This window comes from Corvus hawaiiensis, chromosome 6 (assembly GCF_020740725.1).
Source record: "Corvus hawaiiensis isolate bCorHaw1 chromosome 6, bCorHaw1.pri.cur, whole genome shotgun sequence".
Classification (NCBI taxonomy): Eukaryota; Metazoa; Chordata; class Aves; order Passeriformes; family Corvidae; genus Corvus; species Corvus hawaiiensis.
The window spans coordinates 10,623,948-10,650,463 of NC_063218.1; the positions used below are offsets into that span (position 1 = coordinate 10,623,948).

Genomic DNA, 26,516 nt, shown 5'->3' on the forward strand with positions numbered 1-26,516 from the left:
CCTCTGAATTTTAGCCACACTCTGGTTTGGATACTTTTATCTTTCTTGAGTATCAACATTTGCAGTTTATATGTGAAGTGAACAGAAAGTGAAAAAGATGATTTTATTTACGTTCCGTTAAGGTGGATGCTACAACAGGTATCTGATATTCTAGCAGCAGACATACTACATTAATGTGTAAATGATACCTCCACAATTGCTTCCTAAATATCTCCTGAGGTTTCCCTAATTGTAGTTAGTAACATGCAAGCTAATACAAATTCCCAGCACCCACGTTCCAAATCAGCTCTGAATACAGAGCAAGGAGTTTCAGCCTGGGCTAACCACCATGCCAGAGCATCCAGAGGATTTCTAGTTTGATGCTGCCTTGTGGCCAGATCATTCGAAATAGAGAACATGAAACTCAGACCTATGAGCAAAGGAATAACTAGATACATTTTCCTCAGAAGGACAAGAGAAATGTGGATTTTTAAAAAGTATTCAAATGCATTATGCTATGTTTGAATTAAATCCACACCAGACTGATCTCACTCAGGATTCGTACTTTTTTTTAAATATCAGCAAGTAGAAAAGAAATATACATAATAATTGAAAATTTTAAGGTGCTAATCTTACCCTTCAGTGTGACAGTACTGCCTTAAGTATTTTTTTAAGTAAAAAAAATTATGATTATTCTTCATATAAGATATCTATTTTGTTTTCAATCTTTTCCCTTTTTAAACAGTTTTTTGTTTGTTTTAATATAGGCTAGGCAATTGCCATGTTTTAGTAAAGTATCTTACCCCCTTAAACACAACAAACCAGAAAAAAAAAAAAATCAGAAGGGCTCTCTAATAATGTAAAATCTCTCCCCCCCTTTTCAATTAGACCACCTCACTTCACAAGTGTAAAGGCACAGAACAGAAGCTACTACCATTTCTGCTTTAATGGGGAGATTCTAAATTTCTTACCTGTAAATGAAGTATTTTAGATTCATTATTCCGCAGCATTTCCTTCTGTCTTTCAATTTCTATTTCAAAGCTACAAATCTGATTATGTAAAGTTTGTATACTCTTGTTCTTTTCCAAACTTTCATTCTGGAGCAAGGCCACCTGGAAAAAATTCTACAATTACTCCTGCCAAAGTTTATCAAAATACCTATAACTTTGTTAGTTTTAAACTATCTTAAACACATGAAAGGGATAAGATCCTAATAAAATCTCTCTCCATGTCTTGCAAATAAATAAATAAAAAAACCCCAACCTTCTGACAACTACTTTAGCACTTCCAATGTATGGCATTGGTACAACTTTGGCTTAAGAAAGTGCAGTGGGACACAAAACCAGCAAAGAACTTGTGCCTAAATGTAACATTTTCTTTATTCATTTGTTGTTTAATGGCTTGATTTCCTGGTTTCCACCAACTGACTTGGGAGTTGCTTGGAGTTTGGAAGAAACAACCTAATTCACTCTAGATTGGTGTTAAGAACTTGAGCCCTGCATAGAAGGGACACCAGAGACAAGCAGAGCTGGTTGGATCAGGGAACACTAATCTTCTTCACCTACTCCATTATAGATCTATCCTGATCTATAGCAAATTTAAGGGAAAACATCTGCATGGGATTGACTTGACTTAAAAGAATGTGATGGTGATGAAAACTCTTGAAAATGAGTGAATACAGAAGGAATCCATGCATTTGAAGGACAATCCAATGGTGCCTACTGGTAGAAAAGACCAAAGAGCTACAAGGCTGTGAATTATATTATCTCTCTGTACTGACATTTTATGAATTTATTCATTTAGTGACTCATTCTGTTTTTAAAACATGAGCCTTGTTAAAAGAATATCATATTATATATCTCCTTTGGGATGAAAGTAATACAGTAAATATTTTCTGTCACACTTCTTAGTGCTTGTTCATTAATGCGGTTTGGAGAAGGGGGCTGCTTGGTGGTGGTGCACTGCTTTTTTGACAAATCTAGTTATCCCCCAGGCAAGATTATTCAGCAGCAAAAATGCAGAAAACACACACTTGGCACAAAATGATGTTTGGACTTGCCCTGACTATTCCACAGATAGATCTTTATACAGATATGAAGCAGCACCATTTCAGGCCCAGAAGAATCTTGGTAAATGTTTCACATCAAGACCAATTACTTAGATGTTTCATGTTGTCAAAAAACCCCTACTCCCTGGCCTCTGTTACAGGTGCTAGTTTGAGGTTAAGCCATCTTCACCTCTGATGTGGGTGCCACTGCAGAATTCCATCCCCCTAACTCCCCTCTAATCAGACACCATCACCAAATCCCTTATGTGTCACTGCATTCCTAGCAGAATCTAGCCTGTTTGAAAAGGTAATTAATCTCAAACCTCTGACCCAGCCTAAACTAGACAAAGGACTGTCAAAGTCCACAGGCATTCAGCAAGTTCATTAGACAGGGGCCCAAAAACACAGAGATGCCATAATACATGTGTGGGTATCTACTTTTCAGTATAGTACAGTACATGTGCATATACACACATAGGTTGGTTCTGCACTTTATACATAGAAATACTGGCAAAAGAAGCTCAACAGAAATGAGACAAAGCTAAGTTTGTCAGAGCAGAGAGAGAAGCAATATTGAGGCTGAAGGAATGCATGCCTAGGTACTAGAAAAAATTTTCAAGAACAAGCTTACATTTAAACCAGCACCTCTGCCTCCCAGATATTTAAGATCTGCTGGGTAGACACTTCATTTTTTTGCATCCTCCATTTCCTTAATGAATCAGAGTTCTTTAGTTAATTGTGATCTTTACATTTCCCTTTTCTCACTGTCTCCTCCCCAGGCCTCCCAATCACAAGGCAGTTACGCTCTGGGTCACTAAGCATTACATTTCCATTTTTGTACAAGTTATAAAATGTGGGCCTGTCTTGTACCAAGATTTTCCACACAGTTTTACAGAATACAAGAAAAGTAAAATCATGTCCTGCAGTCCCTAATCATACAGAACTGTCATTGCTAAGTCAGCAATTGTAGTTTTTGTGATTTGTGAATTAAAAAAAAAAATTTAACACTAAATAGTTTTCCAACTATAGTTTCAGCATGTCTTCAGAACTTCAGTTTTAATAAGGGTAAAGGAAACACAGCATCTAATTACAAACTGCATCAGCTTCCTTTACTTCACTGGCATATTTGAAATATTCCTATGAAAAAGCATGCTCTTATTCAGCAATTTTGCAAATTAAGCTGTTGCTTACTAAAGAAGAATGGAAAAAACCTTATGCCACAAGAAACTATTCAAACAGGTCCCATATTTAAGTCTTGTATTAAAAAAGAAAAAACAATTTATACCTGTTTTCATTAAGAACGTGATGCAGCCACAAAACTACATTCAACTGATTATTTCCAACATTACAGAACTGTGGGAGTTCAGTCTGCAATTCTATCCCATCACAGAGTGCAAAAAGCACTGAATTTTAATTCGCCCCACAAAGTTTTGGTTCAAGATTTTACATCTGACCTCTTACTACTCTGTGCCACCAGCACCATTCAATACCAAACTCCTAACTTAGCTCTGCAGCTCTGAAGACCTTCAGTTTGCCTACTCCACATGCACTGTTAAAGAATGTGGTGACTGGGAGAAGGCAACTTCTCCTTTCCCCTCCAGACGTATCACAGAGAGAACCCCAAATGAAATCTTGACCCTACACAAACTGAGAAGACTTCCCCTGACTTCAGCAGGGCTAAGATTTCTGAGATACCCATCAGCCAAGTTGACCTTGCACTGCTGTTCTTCAGCACATTCATTAATTTTTTCCTCAAAGAAGAGCACAGCAATAAAGTTACAAATCATTTTGTTACCCTTCCCTAGAATAAAGTCACTGACATATGACATGCGGTTAGCTATTCTGGTAACTTGGCACAGGCTTGGGATTTCCAGTGATTCAACTCTTTATTATGAATAGGAAGAAGCCTACAAAGCAGGAAGTAAAAAGAAAAAAAAATGGACATACAATGATAAGCAGTTATGTCCTAAATGAAAGTTGAAACAAAAGTTGAACATAAAACAGTAGTAAAGTGTAGAGTCTCTAAGGTCTGTAGGAGACAAACATAGAACCGCTGGGCATTTTTTAAATGACAGAGCACCTCTCAGGACACTGACAAAAGGCAGAACATGATCTGTTCTGGAAGTCACAGGGAACGTGGGTTTTTTCCTACGATGTAAAATAAATTGTGTAGTTTTAATCAGACTAATGAAAAATGAACTAAGGATATGAATCTGTATCTTTCAAAACTGAAAAATGTAAAGTTCCTACACTGACGAAGTTTCACATGCAAAAGCAAACTGAAGTAATGTTATGGATTGTCAAACTAAGACCTACCTACACATGTAGAAAAATTCTATCTAAAAAAAGCCTGTATTAGACCTCTCCCAGGTTCAATGGCTTCCTTAAGGAAGTCCTTAAGGGGCTTCAAATTCAAAACCAAGTAGGTCAGGAACAAACATGCTGGGGGCAAAAAACGTATTACACTGTTCCAGTTACTGTCTGCTTTAAAACTACACTACCTGCAGCTGCAGGACGTTGCTGGAGACCCAGGCACACGAGATCTCTGCAGGCCAAGAAGGGACCATGCTTTCTAGACAGAGTTGGCTAAACTCTACCTTGTGGTCTGCTCTGAGATGACAGAAGTCCTATCCCTAAGTGCCACTGAGCTTACACTGGAATTGCTACTTATAAACTCATTTGAGTAAAGTCTGAAGGGGCTCCTGACTCTTCTGCCTGCATTCGTAAAATAGTCTGGTAATTCTGGGATCTTCTTTCCCCTAAAAATACAGAAACATTATTTTGATGTCTATGTAAGACTTTTTCAAAAAAATTTAAGAAAACAGTCATTTGTTCTGAAGTTTTGTATTTTTAAATCAAAGCCTTGAATTTTATTTTCAGAACAGGTGGTTAAGTCATTCAAATTTATTCACAAGATCATAGCTGGTACAACTCCCAGCATCTCCCAAATCCCAAACAATTAAAAACCTGGAGTCCCAAGGAAGCACTGCAACATGAACTTCACTCTGGTCTAGCACTAAAGCAGACATCATCATACCCATGAGTTACAGTATCTTTAATTTAATTAACCTGTGCAGGTCTTTAAGTTTGGAGAGCAAGAGCAAAAATAAATGAAATATATAACCAGTTTATTACACATTTCTAAAGTTATGTCAGGAAAAACGATGAGGTAGCAAAGATACAGCTCATAGTGCTGCCATGGCTTTCTACACTCTCTGTTCTGTAAGAAGGCAGCTCAGAAAGGAAATACAATCCTGGACTGTTTATCTAGGTGAAAAAAGTGTTTTAATTAAGTTATCAATGAGGAAAATTGTCCATGGAGTTGCGAAGCCAAGTTTCTCACAGCATTTTATTCTGTAACAAAGGTACAAAGATATGCTAAATGGCTTGATAGCTTTTGAAGTCTACTAGGGCTTTAGCTGTAATGTTCAACAGCTGTGAAACAGGAAAAAAGCGCTTCTTCCAGTACTTTTAGATGATTTAAAGAAGTCAATGAAAATTAGAAGTGAGTAGAAGATATACCTTATTTTCTAGAGCATTGCTCCACTCTTTCAATAAGTTAACATGCTGCACTGCTGAGCTGGCTTCATGTGCTTTAATTTGTTGGTTTGTTCCCTGTGACAACAAAGAATTTATACATTTTAGCCAATTCCACTTCTTTTAAACCTACAAAGAAAGAGTATATAAAGACATCGAACCAACACTACATATTTTGGTTCACGGGTGCATGTTGCAGAACTGTAGAGAGAAGGGAAATCTACTTGGGAATTTACAAAAATCAGAAATACATTTAATATAGCAAGTGTTTTATACAACTGCCATGTATCTCCATCCAGTGTGCTTGATAACTCAGAAACAATAAAGACGAACAAGATTTACAAAATGAATTGTATTTTAGAGCCTTTTGTGTAGCTTTGAACTAAACAAAGCACAATAAAACCTTTGAGTCATGTAAAATCTAGAACTTCCAATTCCACTAACTGTAATTTAAAACTTCTGTTCTACTTCATGAACAGCTTCATAAGCACTGTATTTTTCTTCAGCTGAATATTAAAGACAAATATTTAAAGATAAATTTATGATCACTGGAAACTGCCAGCTTTATAAACTACACAGTTATTACAATGCTTATTTTGTCACCTTTAAGATGTTACCATGATTGTTCTGTGATATGCTGCCTCTGCACAACCTATAAGTGCTGTTACAAGTAACCACTATATAAAGAGTTTACAGAACACACATAGATTATATACAGAGTACATAAGATGCAGACCACGTTACTTACTTGATTTGTATCGTGTTGCATTGCACCTACTGCAGTAAGTGCTTTGCAATGCAGAGAATATTAGCTTTGATGGTAGATATGCTGCAAAGCAACTGAAAGGGTTTCAATGATCCTCAAGGTATGTACTCTATATAAAATACTAAAAATATATATGTGGATATATGTACATATATACACACATATACATACATAAAATGAATGGCAATACGTACGACATAACAGTGGGCAGGGTTACAGCATTGATCAGTTCTAGCACTAAGAGCATTACTGTTAACACTTAAAAAGATGAATGCTCATTATTTAAGAACCTGGAAATACCTGCAGGACATCATCTATTGAGAAGTGTTGCTCCTTACAGTCCTTGTCTCTTTAAATAGCCATGGGCTAACAAATGAATCATTCTATCAGATAAACGCCATTTTTTCCTGTCAGCGGTTTCTGAAATGTCCTGACTAGTATTTTCATTATATAAGCATCCAAATTCCCCAGGATATATGGTAGGGGAAGCAGAATATTGAAAGAGACTGGAATAATACTACTAAAACGAAACTTTGAGGTTTGACTTTTTTTATTTTTTTAAATATTGCAGGGATTGCCAGGATTAAAATTGAAAACTTTATTTTTTAATATAAATTTCATGCTTTGATTATACACCTGTGTGCACACGGACATATAAATGCACATAGAAATACACGTTTTAAGTGTGCTAACCTATGTTTAGCCTCAATTAGAAATATTAAGACACACAAATGAGAGAAAATATAAACATACTTAGTTCAGGAAAATGCTTTCATAGAAATAACTGAAGTTACTCGTCTATCTTCTTAAGAACCAAAGAGACTTTCCTCTTATCCTAAGTTAACAAGTTCTTCAAATGTGTCATATTCCTATTTCAACAAGATGTATCTAATAACTGAACTCCCAAACCACTGCAGGAATGTGTGGGCTTTCCATGTTTTATTTTTAAAATGCAAAATCAAACATCTCCTGTATAAATCACTTGGTGCAACTGGATGATTTTCTTAACCAAAACTACAGAAGTCCAGAACTTTCATGTCAAAGAATTAGGTTCTATTTGCAGACTTTCAGCAATTGGGAAGTATAATTGTTATATACTGACCTGAAAAGTGCAGCCATAACGCTTAAAACTACAGGTACTTGGGGCATTAATACATTCTGACAAATGTGCATTCAACTGCAATAGGAAAAAAATGTGAGTTTTGGCAAAAAGACTTTTGCATGATAATGCTCAAAACATAAAGGGCAGAGATTATCAGGTTTGTATTGTGTGCCATTTGCAGAACATACAACACACATGTGTATATTTTCTCCAGTCTGATCTCAAGTGCAAATTCTGTATATACACATATGTAAACCACACGCACATGCCAATACAGTATACAGTGTGATACATTTAATATACAGTGAAACTTCTACCAAAGACTATTTCAATAGGCAATCCAATTAAAAAAAACCCAAAACAAACAGAAAGAACATACTCTACAATTATTTGATTTCATTTGACTTCAGTGAATGACTAGTCTTTTTGCAAAAAGTGATTTTTTTTTTTACTGGTGCTCTGAGCAAGTCTTAAGATCAGTTTCACTGTAGCAAAGTACATTTTTTTCTAATCCTAATTTCATGAAGAACCAACTTTTCAAAACAAAACATGCAGTTCTCCGTGCCTAAATTTAACATTACACAAAAAAGACTAAACAAGTACTGCATGAAACAGACAAAAGTTTTAGAATAGGTACAGTTAAGTAACTTTAAAAAAAATGCAGTACACGGGATTAAAACTGATTAGCAAAATGCCTGCATTTTTCACAGATTGAGATTTAGTCCAATATCTTGGATTACTACGAGCACAGACCATTTTTCATTTAAAAATAAACCAATTCACAGAAGCATATACATATATATGGACAGCAGCAGTACAGATGGCAGCAGCTGGATGCAAACTGCCTAAAAGTTGGAGCAGAGAGACATTTTTGGAAAGGACAGCGCAACAAACACTCTTTTCGAAAACAGGGTCTGCAGTTTGTATTTCCCACAAAGCAGACAGGAGCTAGAGCCTGGCTCCTCAGCTGGCATCACTCTTTTGGGTTTCAGAATTTCATTTGAAATTCCCACACCCTAAGCCCCACATGACTCAGCTCATCCACCTCCCTGGAAAGAAGTGGTGAATCAACACTGCTTTGAATGTGTAGCTCTGGAACAGACAAGAGTGTCTTTAAAATCACATACACTGAGATGCCATCAGTCAGTCATCTCTGATTCACAACTACTGTGTTCTAAACACTACCTGTAGAAATCCACAGTATCATTTCAAAAGACATGTAGTTGAGAAAAAAATAAGAACAAGTAAGAAAGGGACATGTGATGTAACAGGTTTTACAAGAATGCCATGTTTTTCAACTCCTAGAAACCAGAAGTCTGCCAAAGAGTTATGAATTAAACATGAAAATTGCCTTTTGTTCTACAGTAAGATATCCACGTGTACAGTACAGAATTTTCTCAAACTGTTAGGCAGGCATTTTCCCATTTTCTGCATTAGACTTATTGTCCCTAACCATGCAACCAAGTAATATATACATTTTCACAGTATTAGAAAAAAAATTAAGCAACATACAGCAACAGATGATGCAGGGCAAAGGGCTGTTTAAAGTTCTGTTTCTACCCATGGTTTCAAACCCAATTCTGACTGCGTGTGTAACAATCCAGGCTTTAATGGTTCAGTTCTTACAAGCACTCAGACACACCTCTTCTAAAAGTAACTGCTGAAGTCAGGGTGTAAGAATAAGAAAAAGTGCTCCAGAACCAGGATCGAATCTCTGAAGTAAGCACTGGCAGGGTTGGCCAGAATACATATTTTCTCTTAACAGCTCAAGTTCTCTTAATAAATACAGTATCTATCATATATTTTGTATTTCATTATCTTGGAGGAAAAGACTGCATTGAACTCTGGCAGGAGCCTTATGTGCCTTGTGCACTCTGCCATGATTAATAATTTATAAGTGCAACTGAAAAATAGTACAAATCCAACTTGGGACATAAGTAGCAGAGGAAAGAGAAAAGCTCATCCTCAGATCAGAAACTTCACTTTCCTTAAAAGTGGCTTACTGAGTGATGAAGACTTCAGTAAGATCTTCTCTATCCTTGGTAAGTAAGTTCTCCTTTTAGGGAAAAATTAGGTACCTCGATTTTGACAGATGCTACTTTTATCTTTTCACGTACAAGAACATGGATCTCTTCAAAGCCAGGCTTTAATTTTTTTTCATCTACATATTACTGGAAGCTTCTATACATTAAGAGAAATTTTTATGCATTCGTTCATCTGCTGTTGGAGTGTTGTACTCAACCTTTATCTTACACAATTTCTCTAAGTATTAGTTACTATTTTTTCCCCCAAATTTAACAGATTTAATCGTAATTTAAGTTTTTCCATGAAATTACACGTCTATATGATTTTTGTAGGCTTTACTAACTCTTGTCAATGTGCACTGAATTTTAATTGTGTATTTTTATTTCAATATAAGCTAACTACCCCAAGATGCTGTTCTGTGGTGCTGAAATGAGGGAAGGGCAGGGGGAGAGCTAGTAAAAATGAAAGCAGGAAGGACATGCGCTAATCTTGGACAAGCCAAGTGTAATAATGACTCAAAATTAAGAAACTGTTTCTTTTAAAATAGTTTTTCAAGAAATCATTAAAAATATTTGAGTGTTATCACACTTAACTGCGTGGTAGAAAAAGCTTTTCCTTAGATCTCACATTTTAACAAGGAAATGGCTTCTGGCAAAATTCTTGCGAGATCTTACTAAAGACATTATTTAATTTTTCAGCACAACACTGGGTATTGACTTCTTACCTCGCTCCTCATGAGTGTTTTAACACTACATTTATGAGGACATGAAACCATGACACATGGGCAGTCTGTATCTTCATGTTTCTACAGAGGAAAAAAAGCAAACAAACCACAAATCAGATCTAACTCTTTAATTAAGAGAGGACTTACCTGCAAAGAAAAGCATCCTACAATAACTAAAAATCACACAAGATTTTTTCAATGTTATTCCCAATCGTGCAGTTACAGAACTGCAATTGCTCAAACATGAGTTTATACTTTTGATGGAGGTGTTGATATTCTGAGGAAGGGTTTCCTTGTGTTTTCCCATGCAAAGCAAATCTATTTGCTCAGCATTTTATTGGTTTTACTTCAAACAATGAAACAGTATTAAAAGTCAAAAAAAGTCAAGTTTCCTTCCCCAACAGTTACTCACAAAACTGGGCATCTTTAAGAGCAAGCAGAACCAGTGCAGACGTCCTTTCTAGTAAGGTATATAGTGCTTGGAAAAGTTCTTCAGAAATGTACACTGCCCACTCCCAGAGATTCTCTTTCCTATGTATAGATATTCCCTTCCAGTTCTTTTCTAGTTTTGATGCCCAGCTACCTGATACTAAGTCTCACTGTTACACATCAGGATGCTGGGCAGGGATTTTAACCTGAACGCAGACGACAGGTATCTCAGCATAGCTGTCAAACCCTATCACCCCAGTGAGGGAAGAAAGTCAGGCCCAAGATAACTGAATTTACATTTCCTCTCAGTTTTCTCAACAAAATGAAAAATGTGTTTCTCGTCAAGTGACACGTCCCATTCAACCTGAAACACACTGCTTCATTTCTGGTACTTAAGCAAAGCAAAGGAAACAAAGCTCTGGATCTGTAAGCCTGTTAGAAAAGGAAGAACAAACAGCATGTCCTTTTTGCTCAGTAACCAGGTTTTTGAAGCAAAACCAAGACATAAAGGAGATCTGATCTCCTAGATGTGAAAGGCCTTGGTCAGAATTCTGGCGTAAATCAGCCACTACTTGAAATTTTATCTCCTCCTTTTGAAGCAGGTGCTGTCCTGACCCATCCACCCTGGCATGCTCCCCATTCACACTTGCTCACTTGGCGTGGCACACAGAGACAGTCCCAGTGACAGGAACCAGGGAACCCCAGCTGCTCTTCACCAGAGAGCTGGGACAGCTCCTGAGCTACCTTCAGTCTGTGCCCACCAGGGTACCCAGCCAGGAGCCATGCCAACCACTCTCCTCAGAGCAGCCTGTAAGGGTGACAGTGATGCTCTTCTGATAAGCAGAGTCCCAAAGCACCACTCCTGCCCATAGTGAAGAGCTGGACCTGGACCCCTCATCATGAACACACCTGGAATCGTGTTGAAGGGAGACATACACAACCACGTGGTTTTAGGAGCCTAATGGCCCACACACTTCCTTATTTATCAACTACAAACTCAGAAAAGTATTCCCTTCTAATATTCATTCCCTAATTTTAATTCCCTCTGTTCTCTAACCTACCCAAACCATTGGAAAAAGGCTGTGATACTGAGTCTTGGTTCATGATAAAAAGGCATCATGCAACTTCTCAGCATTCTTTCCTCCTCACTCCACATCCCAGTGTCCACTCACTGAAGCCAAGGCAAGCCTTTCCAATGACTTCAGGATATACCAGAGTAATCCCAGTTCAATAGCAGAACTCTCTTCCTCCCAATCAAAATTCACCCAGTTGAGCACATAAAGCCAAACGCCAAATCCAGTACAAACCACAGGTGATACCACATGTAGGGCTCCCAGCACAGATGAGGGCAAGGCAGGATGTTAACATGGCTTCCAGAAAATCCAGTGCCACATTAGGAACAAGTCTGGCTCCATGCAGCGACAGGGAGCAAGGGACAGTGTCTGGGGTCTTCCCAGTGGCTGTCCCAGTCAGCTCAGCTGTATTTCAGACCACTGGGCAGAGCCCAGACTGCCCTGGCAGGGTCTGGTTTGTGGCCAGGGTTCCAGGGAGGGGCCCAGGCACCAAGAAGTGCTGTCCTTCCAGATCCATGTCATCCTACTGCTGCCTAAGCATCAATTTCACAGGACAAGCACTCCCATGTGGCTTTGTGGATTATACACCAAAAAATACAGTAATCCAGAAGCATTTCAGACTACCAGTTTCCATTTTAACAATGTACCATCTTCATCTGTCAGGAGGTACAGGAGGGAAGAGGTAGGTTTGTGACAAAAAGAAACCCTGAATTTTTAGATGGTTTGAACAAAAGACATTAAGAGGCTAAGTCACTGGGTGAGCATGCAGGCAAGACAAATGCAATCTAAAAAAATGTTCAACTAACGTTGTTAACTTGTTGGAGTCTGCCTCCAACAACGGGGATTTCCTACCCCACGGGCCACGGGATTCTATGAAGATGTGAACCACATGTTCTCCAGTAAAATTTTTTGTTTCCATTTGCATACCTTTTTTCTCAGTCTGCTCCCTCTATCTCCATTTTCAGTTCAAGTCACTGAGGCCAGCTTCAGTCACTATTTCATTAGAGAAAATTCTAGGCTACAGAACTTAAGAGATGAACTCAAGTTCATCTCTAAAAACCCAGTTTTGTCAACGGGGTGGCAAAACTCAAATGAGAAGTCAAAAGAAACCTTATAGTACCTAAAGGGGCCTAGGGAAAGCCGGAGAGGGACTTTTTGCAAGGGCATGTAGAGACAGGACAAGGGGAAAGGGCTTTAAGCTGAAAGAGGGCAGGTTTAAGTGAGATAATAGGAAGTTCTAGACTGTGAGGATGGTGAGGCACTAGAACAGATTTTCCAGAGAAATTGTGAATGCTTTATCCCTGGAAGCATCCAAGGCCATGCTGGATGTGGCTTTGAACAACCTGGTTGAGTAGAAGGTGTCCCTGCCCACAGCAGGAGGGGTGGAATGAGATGATCTTTAAGGTCCCTCCCAAACCAAATGAAATTCTGTGGTTCTAAGATTCAAATGTTTCATTAAGCTTCTGATTCTTATTACTAAGGTGTAGTGAGGTAACATTTTAATCAGGCCACAACAAATAAGCCCATCTGCATTTCTATAACCACTGAACTTTTAAAAATCTAGGCAAAAAACCCCAAAAATATCAGCCAATCCAGTTTGCAGAACATATTTAATGCTCACTGATTCTGTCTGTTAAGACACCACACATTTTCTGGTATCACTTTTTGCCTCATGCCAATCCCCAGCCTAATGATAATTCTGGGAGAACAGCATCCATAATCTACCCAAATACACTTTCACCTCTGTATCAGAATGTACAAGAATAAATACAGGGCAGAAATTTTTTCTGTGTATTTTCATGTCTCATCGTTCTAGGTAAGGCACAATTATTCAACTACCAGCCCCTGCTAGTGTGCACTCAAATAACTGAGAGCCAAATCTAAACCAGAACTTGGTGAGGTTCTCCCTATGCCTTTTTGTAACAACGTCTCCAAGCACAGAACACTTCTCATCGTTGTCAGACCTCACCTAACAAACAACACACAAGAACACAAATGAAAATGAAATTCTCATCACTCTTACTATACCAAGAAGGTGTGAGATCCAAGACCATCGAACTACAGAAACTATGTAGACAGAGTTTAAAAAAAAGGAGATAAAGTTATAGCAAGACAGATTCAGCATAATACCTTTCAATGTGAAATAACCCAAACACAGTCAAGTTACAATTCTATGTGTAAAGTAAACCTCTGCTCCATAATTCTAACCCTCAATATGCTGCCTATCAGACAAGCTACTCTGATGCCAAGAACAGCAGTAACTCATCTTAGGCCTGTCATGTACCATTGCTGGTTATAGCAAGACACAATTGGTTTTACATTCTTCCCCTCCTCTCAAAACAGATCACACAGTACCCACGAAGAATCACATAGAAGATGTTAAAAAAAAAAAAAAAAAAAAAGCTTTTGCTTTTTCCTGCACAACATCTGAATGTTATTATGGTAGTTGCATTTATTACCTAAATTGTAAAAATCTAAAAAGCATAGCAAAATTAACTTCAGTATCAATACTATGCAGTGGATCTGAACTTTTTTAAATGCAGTATCTGAACATCAGAATAAAGAAAATATTGCCTATTAAATACAAATTTTTTCACAGGAAAAAGATGTGTTTTGAAGGTCAGCCTACTTTGTTTTCTGAATTATTAATTCTGGCTGAGAGGCCAAAGCTCTTTCGGCAGCTATGGAAAAGGACAGGAAGAGTTATTTTTCCACATTAATATAGGGAATCTTGATGTATATACACAAGAAAATACTGCACCTGCAACATAATCATTGGGACTTGGCTTTTACAGTATTTACAGGTTGCCTCCCGGTATTTACAGGTCTTCTCTACATGGTCTGGCAAATCCTTTCTCAGTATTTTTTCTTTGCAATCAGCACGAGGACATGGGAGTTCTTCAAACTGACAATCAGTTTTCAAATGCATCTGAAAGATAAAAGAAAAAAAAAAGGTCAATCCAATTAAGTTGCGTACATGTCCTCCATCCTTTGAAGACATCCAACATTAAATAAGTTCAGAACCAAAGTAAGCGAAGTTATTTTGTGAACTGCATCACACAGGAGCAAACACTAACAAATCTACTCAGGAATACATTTCTGACTGTACAGTCCCTTGACCTGGACAGCTGATTTCACTGTATTACAGATGTACATGAGCTACACTAAAAGCATTCTAACACAGCACAAAATTCCACACAGGCTATTTAAACAAACAGTAAGCATTCTTTTTCAAGGTATATTATTCCACATAAACATAGATGTTGCTTTGAGTGCAAACTGCTGTGCAGCCATACCATACAACTGTAAATTACTGAATTACTGCTATCTCATGCCTTCACCAAAACAGCTACAGGTCATTTTGCACAACTCTGGAGAAGCCAAAGGTTTAATTTCACGCATAAACACCACTTACATGAGAGGATTAAGATAAATAAAAATAAAACCACACCAAAATAGAAATCAAATTTCTCACATTTGTCAAGTACACATTAAGATTCTTCACTACTTTATTTCTCCCTCCAGTTCTCATTAGGTTCATCCATTTACATTTCCAAGCTTTAGTGCCAATCACATGATTTTTACAATTCCTTACAGTTTATCAAAAAGCTGAGTTTCAAAACAATTTAAATCTATCGTAACATTTATAAATCAAATAACCACCAGTGTGAACAAGTTAAAAAATTGACTGGGATTTTAATTTGTAGAATTTTTTCCTCATTCTTCAACTCAAAAGAAAGCTTATGACTGTTAGATTAACTTACCAGTAATTGACCCAAAGACAGCTGTTCCTTACAGCCCTTGTTTTCATTTCTGCAGTATATTTGAAGGGCAAGTAGTTCTCTCCTGCAACAATTATCTTTAAATACCTGAAACATCAAAAATCGCTTTATTTTAGAAACTGAAAGCCACTCAAGGATATGGAAGTTCAAATAAAGTAGAAGCCATGCAATTCAGCTACAGCAGTGTCATTCAATTCTAGCGTTATGTGCCAGAAATAAAATCCTGCTATTTGATTTTCCTGAAATGTGTGCAACACTGAGGTTCCACTGTGAAGCAGCTCAATGAAAGAGAGTATTTGGACAGATATTCTACTACTGTTTCAGTTTTACTATAAATACAGTAAAGGGAAAGGTGCAAGAAAGGACCAAATTTGCTGCTATTTGCTTGCCAACATTAGGCCTGCACAAGAGAGAACTCTCTACATTGTTTGGGGAGCTGCTGTATTAGGCACAATACCGTAAGACAAAAGAGACTCAGAACACAGTGGTTCAGAGGGGAAGCATTTCATGGATGGTGGACCCAAAATTACGAGATTGGTTGGCTGGAATACCTACTTGCACTTCAGGGGTAACACATAATTACAGATATTTTCTAAGGTTTTGGACCGAAGGAGGTTTTTTATTTCACAGATAAGCAGGCTTTATTTCTCCATATTAATGTTTATAAGCACTTTCAGCATTTTTTGTCCACAGTAAAACTGGAAGAAGTTACAAATAGAGAGCTTGGGGTTTGAGCTTTACACCTTTTATGTGAGATACCCCATAAGAGACAACACAACTGAACTCTCAAGAAGCCAAATTGGGAAGGGCAGGAACTAAAGAGAGGTAAGAACTGAAGACCATTACTGCTATTTTAAAGTCCAAAACCAAAGAGATAAAAACTTCTAATTATTTTTCAACTGCTTTAATGGCCATTAAGAAACCAAGCACAACCTATGACTGCTTCTCTGATAAACAGACTCCTGTGATACTGTGTACACTGCAGCACTCCAGTAATTACAGAATGGTTCTGCATGCTAACACTTAACCAAGAATTATGATCCACCTGCCCACAGTGACTATGAACCTATCCCCAGTATCAGTGAAGAAGGAAACACTGCAATCATTTTCATCTGATCCCATCTGACACAGGTCACTGATTTCTATTTACTTTTCAGAAGCATATGGGAAGTTTAATGAATCAACAAGTCTCATTTAAATAATCAATTGCCTATGCTGCAGTATCTTTTCCAAAGTAATTCACAGGGTTAGTATGCAGAGTTTTGCTGACTGAAGTTAAGGTAAGAAGACAACTTTTAAAGTTTTTCAAAGACTATCTAAAAGCATTTCTGTGACTTTGGACTTCAGCATTCTGTGGGAAGAGAGGTTTCCAGTTTCATGAAAACCGGTGATTTGCACAGTTAGCCTAACAGGTATTTAGCATATACTGGCCTTCTCGTCCTCCTGTTCTAGAGATACTTGAAGTTTATGCATGTACAAATGTGCATATTTATGTATATTGAGAGCCAGAAAGTCAGAGTTAAAAGAACAAATAAATTCGGCATCATGATTATTGGTCTGAGCTCCTGGAGAGTCCATCTGTGTCAAAACTGAATTACGCTGAGCACTGTTCAGAGAACTGTTCTGGGTTCAAACAAGGAGAGATTAATGTACCCATCAACATTTTCTTGAAAATGGTTATGAACACAAGCATTCATTTAGGCAAGAAAGATACTAGCACAAGTAATTTACTAAACACTTAAGTAATAATGGAAAACCACATAAACCATGTACTAAGCCAAGAAGTTTTTCTACCCTCAACCTTTCAAAGGCAGCAAAACATTTTGATGTGAAAAACACTGAAAAGTGTATCACTGAAATAACTTATTCATACAAAAAAGAATCTATTACCGTTACTGTAACTCCCCACTGTCCTAACTCCAGTGTGGTTCACTGAACACCACACTGTAAAAGAGATGAGTCAAACAGAAGCCCCCTGGTCCAGAGCCAAATCAGGAACAGTGTTCGTCTAAGACCTGTCGCATCCCTGAATCTACAGCAGATAGAGTATTTCTTATCATCCTCTTGGTTGATGGGAGGACAATTGCAATGTGTTGCTGCAGCTCCCAACTATGAATATGAGCTGTGACACCTGTCTGGACTTTTTGGGATGAAGCTGACATGTTTTCTACCATGAGGTTAACAGGAAAAATAAGCCACCTACCTCTATAAAATACATGGTTTAGGGTTTATGACAAACCTACCTTTTTAAGTGGCTTATCAGGTTTATAAAATAATTATCACATAACAGTAACACAATTTATGTACTCCACACAATTCAATACTCTTGAATAAGAAAAAATTTTAACAATACCTTATCTTTTACTATGCTTTCTTGACACGCTGTACATTTTGGACTAGAAGAACTGAAGAGAAAGAAAACAGAAAAACTATTTTAGCTCATCTGAATTTTTGCAGTACAAAAATTTCCATTTATGAGGCACTTAGTTTTGATTATTCAATATATTCTAAAACCATTAGAAGTGGACATAGTTCATTATAAGGAGAAAATACAAGGTTATTTCATTAAATTTGAATGTTTGAGTTATCTGGCATTCCCAAAGATATAGGGCCACCACAATGTCTCCAGACAACTGCTCAGGGGTTTTCAAATTGGCAAAATTCATTCCCTATACTTCAGTCTGCACCTGATCCACAATTGTTGTCACTTCTCAATCTGTGCAAACAGGCAAAAATATTGTCTCTTCAATTATCCAGTCCTTTTTCAAACAAAACCTAATGAAAATTTACTTTCTCTGATAGTCAGTTATTCATCCTTTTAGGGTGAGAAAGTATTTATGTCCATGTCCTTCAAGCCTATTCTGGTTTTAGCAAATGCTACAGATGCTTGCTGCCTCCTTTATCTGAACTACTGCCTTGTAGCTGTCTTGGTAAACTAATTACCAAACTTGTGACCTCTTGGACAACAGGAAGGATCAGGAGCAATGCAGACTGTGAAAAGAAACCGGAGTGCAGAAACCTGAGTTTCTACAGCAGTTTCTGGCTCTGGCCTGCCCAGTGCTGTAGGGTAAACCCCTCAGAATCACAGAATGGATTGGGTTGGAAGAGAACAAAGATCATCTGGTTCCACTCCCCTGCCATGGAGAGGAACACCTTCCACCAGACCAGGCTGCTTCGTTCCTTTTTAGCTCCTTTTCCCCATGTAAAATGGGGACAGTCAGAATGATCTCCTTTGTAAAGCACCAAGACTAAAAGCACCAGGTAAAAGCTGCATGAATTCTTCCATAAAGCAACTCAGTGACAGGCTACCTAAGCTGTGGCTTCTAGTAGCAGTGCAAATCAGTGTAAAAGGCTAAAAAAGTTCAATTTCAATTATATGATATAATCTGTATGGTTATTTCAAATCATCTCACTGGTTTCTGCTCCTTGAACCAACCATTCCGTGCCTCATCATATTTCTGAGCATCTTAACTACCTTGAAGCTTCAATATCTGTAATGCTTTTTATAACTCAGGAAAAAAAAAAGGAACCTAAACTACATGAGGGCATATAGTGTTTAATACAATGTCATGCTCTCCTTGCTTTTACTGAATTCACTCAAGCATCCAACTTGCTTTTTCAAACTACTCTTGCATACTGAGCAGACATCTTTACTGCTTTATCTCCAATAACTCCCCAATTCCTTGTCCTCAAACAACCCTGGAACAGAAGTTGCTAGCATATAATCACTGTGTTTGTGTATGCAGCAGGGTATCAACACTGAATGAAAAAATTCTGTGCCAAATACAGGACCAACATAAACCGATTTTGCTTTCAATTTTACGGCATGCTTTTTATTTAAAAAAAAAAAAGTACATGTAAATTCGATTTTAATAAAGCATTTGTTTGCAACAAGCACTTAAATATAGTGAAATAACTCAATGGCCTTAAGCATGTGTCCTTTTCAGTAACAGACTGGTTGGAAAGTCAGGAAGATAAAATTACACATATTCTAGCTGCACTGTAATAAGCACATGTGCATGTCTCACAGCAGGGAAGGAAAATTGCCCAGACTCTAGCAATGTCAGAATTGTTACTGCTTAGATTGTCAGGGATCTGCTCTGTCCACCTGTGCACATCCAAGCATGGCGGGTGTTTGGTTTTTCACAGTCACTGTTAGTAACCATGTAAGCGTCTTCCAAAAATACGTACTGAGAAAGAAATAACTGCATTTCTTAAATAAAAAACACACCTCACTTGACACTGTGTATCAAAAGAAAAGTTGGTGGGTTTTTTTGTTGTTGTTTTAAATTTGAAATGCTGTGGGCACAAAACCTGCAGGAATGCATGAGTGAACTATGGACCCTTGTGTTTGCCCAGTACAGACATTACTCTTTATCAGGAGACAGAGTATTGTAATAACCTTCATACTCTTTTGCCATGCTGCATGTAGTCTTGACTTACACATCTAAGTATTAGATATCAGACTACAATATTTCCAAGTGAGATATAAATCAGTATCTAGAGTCAGAGAGGTCACAAAAAGTAAACAGGAGATCACCAAGACATCCAAAGTCAAACGCTCTCTCTGAGAGCAGTCCAGTATACAACATTCACAGAGCCGAGTATCTTCTGTATTTCTGCTTTTCCAGTAGTAAATCAAAGTATTCACTGCTTATGTACCCCAGGAGATTAAGGTTTGCTGAAAGGTCTCCAAACATTATACCAAGTTTTGAAATCACACCACTGAATACAACCAGTAGCAATACACCAAAGTTGAGAGGCAAAGAAATGTACTTCTATTGATGCACAGGTACTTCTTAAAATCTACGTGCTCCCTAAATGATTGCCCTTTTACTCTTATCTAGACTGCGAAAGATTGCACCTCTCAGCATTCATTTTACATCTATATCATTCACTCACCTTCTTCACACTCTGGCCCAAATATCTCAGTAATAGAAACACCAGCCTTTCTGACCCTCCTGCAACCCACAGAACATACAAGACCCATAACAAACAGCTGGAAGGGCTACAGGGAAACTGCTCCACAAGCAGTTACATTTATCCAAGGGTCCTGCCACCCATCTGTAAGACTGGGTCTGCAGCCAGGTTAGGTATCACCCCTCTAAGGAACATGTGCAAGCTTGCTTCCTCAGACAGACACAATCTACTGTGTGTATTTGACACCAAACTACCCAAGTTAGAAGTCTTGTGAAACAGCTACTCCATTTGGCCTCCACAGGGAACGAAATTCTTACCTTATACATTGCTACACCTTAACAACTGTTCCAACCCTGCTGATGGAAAGCTCAGTTGTCTTACCCTGACCCAGAGTAGAGCACAAATATTTGCACCGCCACATGGATAACAAATACTCAAGCAAGCAACAGTGGAAGGCTCAACAAATTCCTAAAGCTACAACAGTGTTCACACTAATGTCAACAGTTCACAACATTTAAAGGTATCAACATGCTCTACCAGAACAAACAACATACCTCAGCAAGGCATTCATGCAGGTTTCACAGAATCTGTGTCCACATTCAGTCTGTTTAGGATTGCATAAGATGAGGTGACATTTTTCACATTTGTACTTATCTTCCACAGCATTCACAAATTTCTCTTTGTAGCCTCCTTGCTCTGGAACATAGATCGATGCTGATGGACTGCGGTCAGGATTGGCCCTTTGTTGTACCATTTCTACAGATAAAGGGGGTTCTGACTTCTTACTGGTGTCCATGCTCTAAGATAGTTTCTGTGAATCAAAAGTGAGAAAAACTGAGAAATTAGGAACTCTTTCAGCATTTGAATAAAACAAATACAGCATCTGAGGGACTACATAAAATCAGAAAGCATCAAGAACAGATGTGTGTCCACACATCATGTGAACATAATACATATATTACTGTCTAAGTATTTTAAGCATATCAAATCTGTAAAATATTCTACATATTCAAAGGCTCCAACCATTAGAGGAAGCACCAAGAGGTGTGCTGAAGAAGGTGCACTGGTACAGTACTACATGTGACTCTGCTCAAATGCTACTGCAAAAGCACACAACCACCCGTGTCATACACAGGGTATCCAGAGCCTACCCAGCTCCCCTGCCAACTTTTCCTGTCTATTCCATGCAATAGCAAAGCGTAAGACACACTGCTTTAAGTCAGCTTTACAACACCACAAAAGGGTTTTACTTGTTAAGATACTTTCCAACTTTTTCATTGCACATCTTCACCTGAAGAGAACAGCTGAGCAAAGTCTGACAGCAGAGAAGGGCTTATGTAATGTGGCCATTTGATTAATTTACCAGGACTAAGCACACCTGACAGGTAGCTGAGAAAATAATTAATCCAGCTGAAGAGTAAATTACAGTACCTATTATCTTGGACAATGCATCTTCTAAGTCATGCAAAGCATTAGCAGAGCAACAGAGGAATAATATCCCAGGCTACATTTTAAAATGTGTTTTCAATCATTTCCTAGCTAATCCTGTAGTCAAACAAGCATAAGTGCTCTTAAAAAGCCTCAGCATAAAGAGGAGAAAGCAGAGCTGAAGGATACAACACCTATTTACCTATGGGAAATGCCTGACTATCTAAAAGAGAAAGGCAAACTTCAATTCTCCCTCCATGTTAACTGATATTTTAGATATAAACCTATTCTATCACTCTGCAGTTGCCTCAACTGATATAGTTATAATTCAATTTTTAAGAAGCAGAATGAAGAAATGAGGCCCAGTTCACATCGTTATAAAAGTATGTCCATAAATGCCACAAAGGGAGTCAAATGCCTCATATTCCAAAGACACAAACCCTCTTTTACACAGTTTTTGTGATATCTTATCTTCCCTCGCTAAGCCCAAAACGATGCACTTGTAATGAAACATATTTTCCTGTAGGTAATTACTGCATCTGTAATTTTGGTACAGAGTTCTCCATGCACACTAAACAGGTACAGAATTTTCCTTGATTTCTGATGCCATTATTTACAGAAACAAAAGACAAAATCACTGTGACTCCATGCTGAGACCATTTCATGTTTTTACAACACCAGCTGAGCAAGGGTAAAGGTGTTGAGTGAAGAATCTTCACTTCATTGCCCCCTTGTCCAGGGGAAAGCCTCTCTGTATCTCCATCAAACACAGAAGAGAGCCCAAGGAAACCATCCCCGTAAGTTGGCATGCAGACCCAGCGACTGTGTCTTATTCTAAGCCAATAAAACAACACACACTCCCCAAAAAAGAAAAAAAACCAACAGGTTCTATGAACTGAAAAGCTACAATAAATTTTGATCCACAATTTGAATTAATGTTAGTCTATTCCTTGTCTGCTCTTCAAAGACTGCAGAGACTTACGTCTTGATAGAACAGCACATGAAAGAACCGAAAAGTCAGTGTTGAACTGAAAGTAACTCATACTTCTCGTTAATGAGGAAATTCAGATTATTTCAGACCTGAGCTAGAGTTTCACCAGCAAGCATAAAAACCCAGCAGGTAATAATGACACTGAAGAGGCAACTCGAGATTGTAACCAGCACACAAGAAATGAGATTGATGCTGAGAACACAACCCACAAGGAGGTTCAGGGAAGTGCCATGAATGAGAAAGGAAAGAAGCTTACAAAAGTAGTCCAGATTTAGAGAATGCCCAAGTCATGACTGCTGCTGCTGAACATCAGGGGCTGGACATGGGTAAATAAATGCAGCCATGAGCTTAGGACCTGACACTTTTCTGTGGTTGTAAGAGAAAAGATTAGCAAGAGATGGAAAAAAGTGCAACTCCTGAAGTATCCAGGCTGCTGAAACTCAGCTACCTATGGACTTTCTTCTTGAGCGCAACTGGAAAATCTTCATTTGGTACTTGTAGTTTAGGAATCTGTAAAGGTTTCAGTTCCTTGATTTACAGATACTAATACCTCTTTTCCCTCTGCAGCTGTGTATTTTTTTAAATCACATTTTTAAATCACAATCTGTCAATTCTTGAAGTCAAAAGCCAACTTCAAGCATGTTGATTTGTAGGAACAACACAGGCAAACATTACTTTCCTTAAAACGACAGAAAAATCAAGGCATGATCTGCTTCTGACCCACAAAAGAAATACAGAAAAAGAGGCACTAGAAGAGATGCTGACAGAATTGGCAAGTTGAGAGAGCACAAAGTTCCCAAACCTGCAAGTCACAGGCCACAACTACTGAATGTCTGCTTCTCCATTAAGCTTCTTCCAAACAAAAAGCAGCTAAAGATTGTTAGAGATGTGAAGTCTTCCAAAAGCATGATTTCTTCAAGGAAATTGAATAATTAGTCAAAAGGAGGCAGGCAGGGGTGACAGGAGAATATTTAAGGTTTGACACAGACAGCACCGAATGCCAAATGAACAGCAGGTGAGAGTTTCACAGAGATATGAAACTGCTTAGAGCTGGACTGTCAGCTGTCAAGAGAGATTTCACACCAAAATAAACTGCACAGGGCTCCACAGGACTCCGCTTTTGAAATTGACATCTTGGATATCTTGTCACAGAAAACAAGCAGAAAGCACACTGACAAATAAAACATACTATGTGATATACCTAACAGTCAGATTTGTATGCCTTGGGTTTTGTATTTATTTTATGAAGAAGTATGTCAGACCAGAAAAGCTAAACAAGCTCAGCCCCAGAGTAGCCAGATTGGTGAGGAATTCTCTTCCACAGTACTCAATGCCAGCATTTTCTTGCGCAGCAAAACTAGGAAGCCATTCATGAAGTATAGTCATAAAATACAACAGAGCACTGATCTTACAAGACCACCACAACCTTATTACAATGAACAAGCTGTATTTACCAAGGGGATGGGGAGAAGTGATGTCTATCTAGCTGCACAGAGCTTTGCCGTAATGCATATCAGTTACGTGCTCCTACACTGGCATGTGGGATCAGTGGTGAACACAAGTGCAGATAATACAAACATTTCAGCTGCCTCCCTTTTGCAAACAGCGTTCTGTTATGGTTTTCATACCACTACAGGGTGTCATCTGCAATGGCTTCTCTCCCTTTTCAGGAACCTTTAATGGCAGGACTCAGATTATTCCCCCATAATCATGTTTCAAACTGCCAACAAGAAGCAACCTTGAAGTGACATGTCAGTAAGATACTCTGCACTTACGGCAGTGAACATACTTCGAGAGAGCAGGGAGAGGAGCCTGGCTAAGACATTCAGGATGGGCTAGTTCTGGTGGGGGCCTCTGATTCCTAAAGGCATGGCAAGCTACCATCCAGCCAAAGACTCTGGTTCTTGTTCAGCAAGCTAAATCTTAATGCCTAATTAATCACTAGCTAGTTCGTACGCTCCAGTTTCTTATCTGTGGGAAAAGATCATCACAATAAAAGAATATGACTTTTAGATGTCTTTTTAAACCGTTAAACCTTGAACAATCACTTTTCAGGACAGATAAGCACATAAAAAAAGAGGCACAGTCACCAAGGTTGGTTCTGTCCACTTGCTCGCTTTCTTTCAGCCACCTCTCCTGCAGCCAGCATATGCTAATACTTCAGTGGACATTGCTCTGGCCATCAGATGGGTGACACTGTGACACTGCTTGCTCCAGTCTGGTCACTACTCTTCGATACAGGTGGTCTTCAAGCAACTGAGGCTGGACCTCAGTTGACACTTCAGGCTGTATATACTGCAGTAAAGGTCAGAACAAGTTTTTGGTGCTTAACTCATACTAACATTAATACAGAGGGCTAGAAACTGGAAGCAAAAGTGAGTTTACCCCCAAAGTTGTTCTGAGAATTAGGAAGCACGGGAATTCCCAAACAAAAGGCATTTTGCTCTTTCCTTATTTAAGCAAGGATGTTGTTCTCACTGCACAATAAGCAAACATCCTAAAAATGTGCACTTGTTTTCTGTGTTACCACATACCTTTTATTATTTGTTCTTTGGGAATAAATCCAGTTTGTGACATAAAAATACAATAAAGCTTCTATAAAAATTCAAGGTAAATTTGCAGCCTAAAGAAAACAGAAAAAATTAACTCTTATGTAAATCCAAAACACTCCTAAAAATTTGACTGCACTAGGTACCATGGGATTGGGAACAGAAAGCTCTGCATGAAGACAGTTTCAGTATATTGACAATATGAAGCAAATAGGCTTTTGCCAAAGTTCTAAAATTCAAAAAGAGCAAAAGGCTAATAGAAATAAGTGTTTTCATTACAGTACCTTAGAGGAGAATAATGCATGACACAGTTTAATTTGGTTCTTACTAATGGACAGCAAAGCTTTTTGATCAAATTACAATTTGCAGTGAGAACAGAAGTTCCTCAAACAGAACAGCACTGCATGCACAATATCTAAATTAAGCTCTGGAAGAGAAACCTAAAGTGGGACAGAGAGCTTAAGATCAGAGCAGAAAAGTGACCTTTCCTCTTCAAAAAAATTTTGTATCTGAAATGTGCAAAACCACACAAACTTCAGCATCTCATCCTAACTAGGTCATTTTTTGGGTAGCCTGGGATGTGTTTTATCAGTCTAGCTTTTAATGAGATAAGGGCTTGTGATTGCGCTTGTCTCTCCTCTCAGCCTCCCAAAACCACATTGGAACCAACTGGACAGAGTTTTCATGAAAATGAACAGCTATGTGGGGAACAGAAAGAGAAACCTGAAGCAGTGTCCCAGTGAGCAAGAGGCTATAAAAGTGCACCACCTCTGCATGGTCCATCAGTCAGTCAGTGCACGGACAGATCCAAACCAGCCAAGAACACCTGCTCCCTCTTGTCCACCAACCTTCATGGCCTTAGTCTCCTCCTCTATACCATAAACGCAGGGGTGGGCTGGAGATTTAGGCGTTTTTGTTGTTTGTTTACTTTTTCTTTTTTGTTTGGGCTTTTTTTTGAGGAGGGAGAAGTAGGGGTTAAAAAAGGGATGTTGAAAACAGATTAGTAGGAAAGCAGATTTCATCAGTTTCAGTGCTCTTCACAGAATTTTCTTCCATATTTCCCAGGATATCCTCAGAGAGACAGATAACCAGGTACCAGGAGAGGTATTTCCAGATCTTCAGTCCTTCCAGCTCACTTGCTTTCTATCATCAAGAATTATTGCT

The 26,516-nt window shown here is 38.3% G+C and overlaps 1 protein-coding gene across 14 annotated transcripts in view; it reads right to left on the reverse strand.

Moving 5' to 3' along the window:
- TRAF3 (TNF receptor associated factor 3) overlaps window positions 1-26,516 on the reverse strand; it is a 70,000-nt gene that overhangs the window by 13,205 nt on the left and 30,279 nt on the right. For 10 of the 14 annotated variants that reach the window (XM_048306177.1, XM_048306176.1, XM_048306175.1 and 7 more), the window contains 8 exons: window positions 20,939-21,195; window positions 17,818-17,869; window positions 15,447-15,551; window positions 14,444-14,611; window positions 10,181-10,261; window positions 7,432-7,506; window positions 5,549-5,641; window positions 951-1,091 (listed from right to left, as the gene is read on the reverse strand). In XM_048306177.1, coding sequence (XP_048162134.1) covers window positions 951-1,091; window positions 5,549-5,641; window positions 7,432-7,506; window positions 10,181-10,261; window positions 14,444-14,611; window positions 15,447-15,551; window positions 17,818-17,869; window positions 20,939-21,180 — 957 coding nt within the window. In that variant the 5' untranslated portion in view covers window positions 21,181-21,195. The remainder of the gene's footprint in view (window positions 1-950; window positions 1,092-5,548; window positions 5,642-7,431; window positions 7,507-10,180; window positions 10,262-14,443; window positions 14,612-15,446; window positions 15,552-17,817; window positions 17,870-20,938; window positions 21,196-26,516) is intronic. The other 4 variants (XM_048306178.1, XM_048306179.1, XM_048306181.1 and 1 more) reach the window with 4 other exon arrangements.